At 40.5% G+C, this 11,798-nt stretch overlaps 1 protein-coding gene across 1 annotated transcript; it reads left to right on the forward strand.

The window, feature by feature from the left end:
* Positions 1 to 1,788: 1,788 nt before the first annotated feature.
* sars1 (seryl-tRNA synthetase 1) lies at positions 1,789 to 10,530 on the forward strand. The gene is made up of 12 exons (XM_015033306.1): positions 1,789 to 1,848; positions 3,077 to 3,229; positions 3,447 to 3,517; positions 3,803 to 3,883; positions 3,975 to 4,133; positions 6,591 to 6,734; positions 6,917 to 7,072; positions 8,194 to 8,415; positions 8,699 to 8,828; positions 8,909 to 9,066; positions 10,207 to 10,336; positions 10,436 to 10,530. Exons 2-12 carry the CDS (start codon positions 3,094 to 3,096, stop codon positions 10,528 to 10,530), a joined length of 1,482 nt encoding a protein of 493 aa, XP_014888792.1. The 5' UTR covers positions 1,789 to 1,848; positions 3,077 to 3,093.
* The last annotated feature ends 1,268 nt before the right edge of the window (positions 10,531 to 11,798 follow it).

An 11,798-nucleotide genomic window follows, 5' to 3' on the forward strand; every position in this document is an offset into this window, starting at 1 on the left:
CAGAACCTGGAGGACCTAACAGCTGAAACGCTATCTGTGGGTGTTATGGACACATCTGTGCATGTTCTCCTCTCTTTTTTCGCTCTCTTTCTTACTTTTCTTTTTTTTTTTTTTGACTCTCCTTCTTGGGTCAGGCACTAACAGTAACACAGATCAAAAAGGTGCGTTTGCTTGTGGACGAGGCAGTGGAGAAAACTGACCGGGAGAGGATGAAGCTGGAGGCGGAGAGGTTTGAGTATCTGAGGGAGATCGGCAACCTCCTGCATCCGTCTGTACCGGTCAGCAATGACGAGGTAGGCAGTGGATGACTCCGTGTTTGGTTATTCTAAATTCCCCTATGCTATGTTGGGGGTTTTACTGGATTTTCTTTAGGAATCGGGATGTTTGTGACTGGAATAGGTTCCTGTGGTTTGTTGCTCCTGCCTTGGACACATGAACCAATTGAACCTGTTGTACCTTTATCAGCTCTGTGGTCACAGAGGTTTGGAGAATCGGCCGACAATTCTTAAATCTTGCCGTCTAAACCAGACTTANGTCCAACTTATCGGTGAGGAGGTGGGACGGGCCAAGGCCCGGGGAGAAGACATGTCTAAATACATGGCGGCTGTTTTCAAGTACTGCAAGGAACTGTGGCCCTGCACAGACCAGAGGCGGAACTAGACTATTAAAGTTGGGAGTCCAGGGGGGGGGCAGGGTTATCTCTGGGGGGGCAAAAATGTAAATGTGTGTGTACAGTATACATCTATACTATAAATCAATATATGCATATATATATATATCCATCCATTTTCTTACACCCTTGTCCCTAATGGGGTCGGGAGGGTTGCTGGTGCCTATCTCCAGCTAACGTTCCGGGTGAGAGGGGGGTCACCCTGGACAGGTCGGCAGTCTGTCGCAGTGCAACACAAAGACACACGCACACACCTAGGGAGAATTTAGAGAGGCCAATTAGCCTGACAGTCATGTTTTTGGACTGTGGGAGGAAACCGGAGAAAAGTACCCGGAGAAAACCCACGCATGCACAGGGAGAACATGCAAACTCCATGCATTAAGACCCCGGGCCAGGAATCGAACCCAGAACCTTCTTGCAGCAAGGCAACAGCGCTACCAACTTCGCCACTATATAAAATTGCCTATGCAAATCAATAGGAAAATCCTTTCTGAATATCATCTCATGGACTCTCACCTAAATGCGTCTTTCTGACCTGGAGCTGACAGCGTATTTGACTCCGTGGTGCATTCGGGTTTGCTCGTACACCGCAAGATGTGCCTGGAAATACCTCTAAACAACTCATCAAATAAGGTAGGTCTTAGTGAATAGTTGGTGAATAACACCCTTAAATGGTTTTATTAAATGACGAAATTTGACCACAATCGCAGTCAGTTTTCTGACACACACACACGCAAAGAATTAGCACCCGCCACTGGCCAAATGCAGGTAAAAGTATGAAATGGCGTGTAAATTGGAACAACGCACTCGCCACTGTGGCGGGTTGACAATTTGAACAGAAAAAAAGAAGCTGCATTCAGTTTAAACTCCTGTCCAGGGTAGGAGTGGCTGAATGGACTACAGACTGATGCACATAGTGTATATGGGACGGACAAAGCTGTAATTTAACAAAAAAACAAAAAAAAAAAAAAACGTCAAATATAATTTTTATCGACGGCGACAGCCCATTGGTTGATTTTATTGACGGACATTAGGCTTATCCAATGAAATCCCTCAGTCTTCCTATGCCTGCCCCTCTCCACCGAGGTTATAAATAGTGACATTTCAGGTGAGAGAAAAGTCAGCGGATCGGAGACGAGGTGGGACAGAAAAACTACGACAGCAAAAGCTAAAAGCGCGTAAGCCCATAAAGAAAAATGTCTCAAACTAAATGATTGCAAGAATATTATGGTTGTGTAGTTAAAGTTTGCTGTTAGTAATTACTTCAAATTAACTTATAAACTTCTGTTAAGGTGTCCATGCTTTGTGTTAAATTAGTAAGTACGGTAAACTGGTGAATTGGTTTTCATACTCATTGTGACGTATGTCATTTGCTTGTACCAGTGGGGTAAAATGTTCTCCTCCAGCCACGGTGGCTGGTGGAAATTTATTTTTAATTTCCACCCCTGATTACTCTACATATTCTTGGAAGCGAAATGAAAGATTAGGAATGCAAAGTATAAGCAACTATTATGACATTTTTATGTATTATTATTATTTTTATTTTTTATTTATTTATTTTTTTTTAGCAAATATGCATAACTTCTTCCTCTTATCCTTTATTGTCAGTATCTCTTCTGAATGATCACTAGTCCTAAAATGTGAAGAAAGGTAACTGGATATGATGGAACATTTTATATAACTTGCCAAATTTCTGCTTAAGAAAATCTGTTTCTTTTAGAAATGTGGGCTAAAAATTTTTTTGATGTCAACAAACTGTCCGTACTGTACATCTGAACGTTATCGATGAAAACTCCACTCAGATATTGATGCTGTCTGTGGCAAAGATTCAGTTCGGTTTTAGTATTGATTAAAAAAAAAGTTAAAGGAGGAGGCTGTGAAGAGTTATTCAAATATGTTCCAGTTGAATAATCTTACAAATAAATATGCATCACTTATCAAAAGCTGAAATTTAGTTTTTTCTTTAAATTCAAAAGTGCTTTAATAGACCCAAGAAAATTAAAAGTTATTTTTACTCATACAATTTTCTATGAATAGTTGTTCTAGATGCCAATGTCTGGAAGTTTGAAGTACTTTCAGGTTGAAACCATTTTAAAAGCTGGTCTGGTAGTAAATAAAATAAACCCTAATAATTCATACAATTAAAAACACGTCAGAAAATCATCTAAACATGCGCAAGGATGTTGTTTGTGAAAATTGCAATTTGACTTTGGTGATCATTTTTCAAAATCTTTATTCAGCACCTTGTGCACCTGAAAGCACTAACTTTGCGCCATACCCATAAGACAATGTTGAGAAGCGCAACTTACGTGACGGCGTGGTAATGCGGAAACACCTGTCGGATCTGGCAACCCGGTTAGCAGCTGGCTCTCTGGTGCTGCTTCATTCAGTCTCTCTCTTTGACAGGCAGGCAACGTGGAAACATGGTGCTCGACTTGGACTTGTTTCGGACCGACAAAGGCGGTGATCCTGAAATCATTCGCGAAACTCAGAGGAAGAGGTTTAAGGACGTTGCGTTGGTGGATAAACTGGTGGCCGCTGACACGGAGTGGAGAAAATGTAAGTGCGAAAAACACCGGTGCTGTTTGAGTCATGACAACTAACATTAGCAGAGCAGTTACTGACTCTTTCATTTTGGTTCAGCATAACACTGATATTTATGCATAAAATAACAAAATTCCAAATGTAATATTTAAAAAATTCTTACTAATATCATGAAAGATTTTATAGATTACAGATTTTTCCACAATGCACTGACTGATGTAACCTCTGACAGGCCGCTTCACTGCAGACAACCTGAACAAAGCCAAGAACCTCTGCAGCAAGAGCATCGGGGAGAAGATGAAGGTATGGATAATGCAGAACTAAATGCGGTTCCTTGCTAAAGTATTCACACACTTTGGTTTTCCCCAAAGTTTTCCGGGCTAAAACGGCAAACTTTAGTTGATTTCACTGTGGTAAAACATCACAAAATATTTCAAGTTTTGTGCGATTGCTCGTATGAAAACAGGAGTCGACCCACAGAACTGAAAAGACTTTTGGATTAGAGGCAAAACAACAGAAAACACTTTTTTTCTCTCTTCTGCTTTTAATGTTGAATGGAGATTTTCAATCATAATTCTGTCATTGCAGAAAAAGGAACCAGTAGGAGACGATGAGTCTGTACCAGAGGAAGCCCAGAACCTGGAGGACCTAACAGCTGAAACGCTATCTGTGGGTGTTATGGACACATCTGTGCATGTTCTCCTCTCTTTTTTCGCTCTCTTTCTTACGTTTCTTTTTTTGACTCTCCTTCTTTGGTCAGGTGCTGACATTAACACAGATCAAAAAGGTGTATTTGCTTGTGGACGAGGCAGTGGAGAAAACTGACCGGGAGAGGATGAAGCTGGAGGCTGAGAGGTTCGAGTATCTGAGGGAGATCGGCAACCTCCTGCATCCGTCTGTACCGGTCAGCAATGACGAGGTAGGCAGTGGATCACACCAAATGGATCTAGTAAAAATAGTGTTTAAATCTGCAGGTTCATCATTCTCATCTATATTCATGATTTAGCACATGATGGTACCAACAAAACAAAGTGGGGAAAAGATGCCTGCCAATTTAAAGAAAATGCAGTAAGAGGCCCTTCAACATGCAGCAACATTATGAGTGGGTCACTGGCTTGATAGAACTGGATGAGCAAAATAAGAAGATATTCTAAACTGGCTGAAATGATTAACCGTGATGAATCAATTATTGAAATAATTGTCAACTAGAAAATGCTGCAACAAGCTTTACAGAAGATACACCTGCATCCACAGGCTGTTCCACTCATCCAATAGGACAGAGGCCTCTTTCTCTTCATAAAGACACATAAACAAAGCCAACTTTAACTTTGACTTTCAGATGCGCCTGCATAAACATGCTACGGCACACATCAGCCTTTCCTGTGATGGAGAAAACATAAACAAAGGCTACTTGATTTTGAGTCTTCAAATCACAGACGCACACACACATACTTCCAGATAAATTACTGTATTTTCCGCACTATAAGACGCACCTAAAAACCTTCAATTGCCTCAAAAGCCAACAGTGCGCCTTATACAATATATGGACCAATATTGAGCCACAACAGGTCTAGCAACTACAGTAAGTAGCCGCCGACTTCATTTTCGCCCGTAGAAGAAGAAGCACGCGCTGCATGCTGGGATAGTTGTCAGAACGCTGGTTTGTTAATAAAGTTTGACTGACCTATCTACCTACCGACCGTCTAGAATCAGGTCATCTGCAGGTCATTTAGCACCACGTTCTCCACCAACATGCTGTGCACGAACGGAGAAGGGGGACCATCGTCCGGCCACGCCCCGGCCCAGTCGCGCAAAGCTCTCCTTGCCGACCGGAGTCGGACTGTTTTGTTGACATTCTTTATGTCAACAAAGTGGCTTTAGACATTCATCGGGGTGCTTCGGCTAGGGTTACCAAGGGACCAGCCCCTATACATTTAGAGCCGGGAAGGGGGCGGGGGAAGAGAGACAGAGACTGCGGCGGCGGTTGGTCTGTGTTACCCAGAAAGCAGTTGGGCACAATATCGCAACACCAACACCAACACCGTGAGTGAAACAATGACTGGGGCAGCCTACTATATAAAGTACTCGGGGACCTTTTCTTTATTATTACACATCCACATGTGTAGAGTACGTAACAAATCGCGTCCCGTATAGGTTCAATAAGGAACCGGTAGCAGCCCTAACTGTCGCGTCTGTTCTATGCGCCTTATTTATGAAAAAAGTTTTAAAATGGGCCATTCATTGAAGGTGCGCCTTATAGTGTGCATTTTCTCAATCGTATCCACATCACTCCTTTAGTTGCCAACACACCAAAACTATTTTTGTGGTGTTCAGTCTTTTTATTGCCATGAATTTTGATTTTGGAAAGTAATAGAACCATTTAACCATTGAATCTTGATGAAATAAAGGGGCAGGGCCTGTGGTAATATTAGGAGAGTTCACCACAAAAACAATTATTTATTATATATTGAAGACAGAAGCTTAGATTAGTTTGGTTTTAATGGGAAAATGATTTTTAAATGGTAGGATAAGTGTCCATTGAAAATATGTGGTTATAATGGGAGCTATAACCACACTTCAAGACCAAGATGGGTCTTGAAGTGTACACAAAGTGCATATATATATTGTTCCACATACCTTACAGTCAAAGGGACAAAGAAAGTTTAAAAAGAACATTAAACAATCCTGGCCAAGTTTCAGAGAATTAACCTTTAATCTCACTGAGTTAATGAGAGTGAAAAAAGCAGTAAGACAGGATGTGAGCCAAGGTGTCCAAAGGGTTAATGGGTAGTGTACTGAAAACATCATAAGAGGAAGTTTACAGTACATCACATACTGATTGACTGAAAACAGCAAATCAGTATCTGTTTACAGGTAACATACACTGATTTACTGTCAACAGTAAATCTCTCTGGAGAATGGAGATCCTTACCTTAACTTACCTTTTCTTGACTGAAATAAAAAAAAACTGTCAATATTTCCAAATTCAGATAAAAGATTAAACACAACTTGGCTGTGATATGCTTAGCCTTCCTGTTATCTGCTGACTCTCCTGCTCTCTCTGTCTTGTAACAGGAGAGAGACTTTAGCTGACATAGATTCCTTACGCTGACTTCATGGGAGGCATGAAGTCAGCGTAAACTCTTCTCTGAAGAGTAGCCATTTCCAGCTACTGAAGAGTTTCGGTACGCATTAAAAGATAGTATGGTTTTTAAACTTCCAACTTCCTAAGTCACTGCCCATCAGGCTGAAAGTTGTCTAATTTCAGTCAGAGCATCACTGCTATAACCTCACTGTTAATTTTCGATTGGACACAATGTAATAGATGGATAGGAACATTAGCTGAACACTTGGTGATTTTGAACTCTTCCATCAGGATGCAGACAACAAGGTGGAGCGTACCTGGGGCGACTGCAGCGTCCAGAAGAAGTACTCTCACGTTGACCTGGTGGTCATGATCGACGGCTTTGACGGAGAGAGAGGAGCCGTTGTGGCTGGGAGCAGAGGTTACTTTCTAAAGGTGAGCTTCTCTGTGTGTACCAAGACAGGATTGCTCTGTTCCTCCTCTACAATAAAAATGTTGCGGCCCCAACTGTGCAGACATAACTCACGAAGAAGAACATTTCTGACCAAAGTTTTAATCCTTCACATGTACGTTCTGGAAGTGGCCGCTAACGTTTTGTTCTCCTGTTTTGCTCCCAGGGGCCCCTGGTGTTCCTGGAGCAGGCTCTGATCAACTACGCCTTAAGAATCCTCCACAGCAAGAACTACACCATGCTGTACACGCCGTTCTTCATGAGGAAAGAGGTGATGCAGGAAGTGGCCCAGCTCAGCCAGTTTGACGAGGAACTTTATAAGGTTTGTGAATCTCAACTGAATTCTGTAGTCTGTTTGTTTCAGTAGAGACTCTGTCCTGCAGGCTGTTCTTAATGGGGGATTAAATAAACTGTTTAAAATTCAAACATCTGAGAAATTAAACGAAAAATGGACCGGTAGGGAGATAAATTTAATCAGTGCACTGCAGTTGCAGTGGTGCCCTCTAGTGGCCATAACTAATAACTGCATTTTCTACATAAATCAGGACATTATCACCAGCTAGCTTTTTAAATAACTGTGATTTTTGTTAGGTTTTAATATTAGTTTCTCAAGATGTCTGCATTCTTAAGAACTTGTTGAGAATTTGTTTGATTTAACTAGAATTTGCTTAGGACTTATTATTTGGGATATTATAATTGAATATAACTATTTTAGTTGCAATTGTTTCATAGATTTAGTTGTCATTTTATAGTTAGTATCTGGTTAGAAAGTGGACTATTTGTGGCCTATGGCAAAGCGGACTCCATTTCCATAGTGATGACAATTCTTTTTCTAACAGCCGCACTTATTTATGTTTTCTTAGCTGATTTCCGACTCTCTGTCATGCATTAGTACGTATGATTTGTTCATTCTTAATTCACTAAAGTTCATCTAAAAATCCACCCGACTCCTTTTCGTCATTAAATCAGTCAGATATTCAACAGAACTCTTAAATTAAGGCCGTAAGTCCTCATGTAACACAAATTAAGGCCTTAAAATGCATTTTGATAGAAAATGAAGATTAATAAAGTAACCAAGAGTAACCAAAACCAACCAGGTTTTCTCCAAATATAAAATCATTTTGAGTAATATTGTTTTGTTTTTAAGTATGAGGTGCTAAACACCATTGATGGTAAGAGAAAACTAACACAATCCGAAGGTTAAAGTGTCTTAGATTCTCTTAAAAAAATAATTTGGCTATACAGATCTTAAGTTTTGTCTTGGTAAGTCTATTTAATCTTGTATATTTAAAGTATTTTTGCCTGACTTTCTTCCAACAGCAGGACAAAAGCAACAAATTCTGCATTTTTTTGCCCACGTAATCCAACAGTGAAATCACAATGCATCTTAAATCTGTTGTAATCATCGTTGACTTCCTGCCTCCCATCCCACCTTTCCTCCAGGTGATCGGTAAGAGCAGCGAGAAATCAGACGACCGCTCCATCGATGAGAAGTACCTCATCGCCACCTCGGAGCAGCCAATCGCCGCCTTCCTGAGGGAAGAGTGGCTGAAGCCTGAGGACCTGCCCATCCGCTACGCCGGCTTCTCCACCTGCTTCAGGCAGGAAGTGGGCTCCCACGGAAGGGACACCCGCGGCATCTTCAGGGTGCACCAGTTCGAAAAGGTCAATGACAGAAATACAAATCTTTAAGTTTCTGGCAGTTCTGATTTTTGGGGCAATGATTCAATTCAGAAAGTACTTTTTCCCCATTGAGACCATCTAGAGATTCTGTTTAAATTATATGACTGAGAGGAAAAGAGAGTGTAAACCAAGGGTGTCCAAAGTGTGGCCTCTTTTACACCACATCTCTAGCGAGCAGTGGTGTAAAAATCATGTTCTACGTCGATGTAGATGCAAACGTCATCTGAAATAACAGCTCTGACTGATTCTGGTGTGTCTGCCGCAGATAGAGCAGTTCGTCTACTCCTCCCCTCACGATGGAAAGTCGTGGGAGATGTTTGACGAGATGATCGGAACAGCAGAGGAGTTCTACCAGTCGCTGGGAATTCCTTACCGCATCGTCAACATCGTCTCCGGTAAGGTCTCCGACGGTCAGAGCCTGGAACTGACGCGTCGGCTTCATGAAGTGTCTACTTCACGGTTGTCGTCCTTGCAGGGGCCCTGAACCACGCGGCCAGTAAGAAGCTGGACCTGGAGGCCTGGTTCCCCGGATCGGGGGCCTTCAGAGAGCTGGTCTCCTGCTCCAACTGCACAGACTACCAGGCCAGGCGGCTCCGCATCCGCTACGGACAGACCAAAAAGATGATGGATAAGGTGAGTGCTCGGGTTCAGCACAGCACACATGGATTGGATTGTTTCACATAAATAGCCTTTTTTTTTAGGTTTTCCTTCAAGTTTTATAACAATGTTAAATTACCGAGATCCTTCTGGGTATCAAAGAAGAGCAATAATATCTCTTGTTGCAAATATGTTCAATTAGTTTATAAGTAATCTAGAAAAAAACTCTGGGTGTTATTCTATTGGAATGTAAAAGACGTGATTGACAGATCGTGGAAAAGAATTATTTAGAAAAAAGGCACAACTTCTGTTAAATCAGTTAAAGTTGCTGTCTGTGCAGATCTGGATAAATATGGAGAAAGAAAACATGATTAAGGAGAATAGTTTGTTTTTCCTGATCTAATTTCCTCCCTTCTAGTATACTCCCTCTTTTACTTCCTTATTTTCCTCCTTCCCTCTGTCTTTTCCTTCCTTTTTATGCTTTTTTTCTCCTTCATTTTCCTTCGTTTTTTCTTTTTTTTACTTCTTTGTGTCCCTTTCCTTGTTTTTCCTTCTGTTTGTCTTTTTTTCTTTTTTTTCTTTCGTTTGTCCTTTCTTTGTATTTTGCTCCTTTTTTGTTTTGTTCTTTCTTTCATGTGTGTCTTTTTTAAACATTCTACATCAGTCTATAGTTTAGATCAACGGCGCTGGTCTAAGATGTCATATTAATCCAACCATATTATCATCATGTATCTATTTAAATATGGCGCCATACATAAAGCTTATGTTTTAAAATGAGGAGAAGCTAACTGCTTTTTCTCCATTAGCAGCCAACAGATGAGGATAAATTAATTTATAAGAATTTCCATAAGTTTTGACATTTACTTTCTTAAACTGTTTTGACATAAATGACAACCAGAATGTGGGTGGTCACAACTTCCTCCATCAAGACAATCATTTAGCTACCAGGTTTTTATTAGTTTTCATTAAAACCAGCTGATTCTATACTTGTAGTCCTGATTTATTTTAGACATGTAGAATTTTTACTTCACATTTTTTAGACCATCTGATATTTTTAAGTTAAGCTCAGTAAGTTATGTTATGAATGCTTCCTTGTGACACTAGCACTTTGAGCAGTTGAGCTTCTTCCAGGCAGACCAAAGTGCTGAACACTCGTCTTGCTCTTTTTTCTTGCAGGCAGAGTTTGTGCACATGTTAAATGCGACAATGTGCGCAACGACACGTGTCATGTGCGCCATCCTTGAGAACTACCAGACGGACGAAGGCATCGTCGTTCCAGAGAAGCTCAGGGAGTTCATGCCTCCTGGTAAGACTGGGCATCATCTGGTCACCCAGATCATGTCTCTGTTCTGGACGCAGTTCGTGAGTGACTTCATTTCTTTCTTTTTTATTGTCCACCTGCCAGGTCTGACAGAAATCATTAAGTTCGTTAAGCCGGCCCCCATCGATCAGGAGATGTCCAAGAAAGGAGACTTTCCTGTTCCGTCAGTCTCTGCCTAAACTCAGCAGGATAAACTTCTCACAACCAGTTCATGCATTCTGATTCACATCCATATTCATTTTATTAGCAGTTACTTTCTGTGATCGATTAAATTCAGATGAGCCGATAGTATTTGGCACACTGGGCAGATCTAATCACGATATGCAGTTTTAACGTTTGGCATATGTCATTAAATCCACTTGGTGTCTGTTGTTGGGCTTTCCTTCCTGTCATCTCATCACAATCATCATCGCTGTCGCTGCTTCACGTCAATTATGTCTGATATTGACGAACCCTGTATGGACTTTGATTTAAAAATAAATGTATATGAATGCATATTGATGAAATGGAACTTGCTGTACACAATAAATGGAGCAGATATGGTTCTTCATGGGGGAGGTTTCTGATGTTCCCAGAGTGTTAGAGGCACAGTTTACATCAAAGTTTACTAAAAAAAAAATATTTCTTATGGCACAAAAATAGTTATTTTTTGTCACAATCTTTAGTGAAAATGTGGCTATGCCATAGAAACACTGCTTTTAATTCAGGGACATAGAAATATTTAATTTTATGCAATTTTTCTTAACTTTTGTTATTTGGTTCTGGAGGTACTGCACTGTAATGCACTTTGTGCTCATCAAACAGAAACAGCACTGATGAAAGTGACAGTAAAATATTTTCACTTGCAGAGTCATTAGTGGTAATGATAGATCGTTCTGTGTTCATGGAGTTCCACAGGGCTCAGTTCTTAGGCCAATACTTTTAGAAATCTTTTTGCTCCATGGGATAAATTTCCATTATGATAAGGATATCCAGCTATGTTTATATACCAGTCTGATGATTCAATTTGCATCCTAACGAACAGAGATGTCAAATTGGCTCTAAAAGCTGAGACAAAAGTAAGATTTTTACCACTTCAGAAATACGCTGAAATATTTTATCCGAAATGGAAATTAAATGGTGCAACTCTTATCATCTGTTGTGGAAATTTTCCTATAACAAAGAGTGAGGGACAACTGTTTCAAGAACCAGAGAAAGAATATATTTTTCATCAGTATTTATTCAAAGGCTCTACAAGGTTCAAAGTCTCTGCTCACTGATCGCAATCAGGAGAAAGAGCCTCAAACAGAACACAACTTACAGCTGTATCTATTCACACAGTTTGATAATCTACTTGATTACAGAACAAATAGCGGAACAGAGAAATCACACATGTATTCTTTCTTTCCCAGATAAAGGTTCCTAACGAACCTTTTAATTCAAGGACATAGGAACCAGATAAAGGTTC

This window comes from Poecilia latipinna, unplaced genomic scaffold, assembly GCF_001443285.1.
Source record: "Poecilia latipinna isolate Pla-1442-1.1 unplaced genomic scaffold, P_latipinna-1.0 Scaffold263, whole genome shotgun sequence".
In the NCBI taxonomy this organism is placed as follows: domain Eukaryota; kingdom Metazoa; phylum Chordata; class Actinopteri; order Cyprinodontiformes; family Poeciliidae; genus Poecilia; species Poecilia latipinna.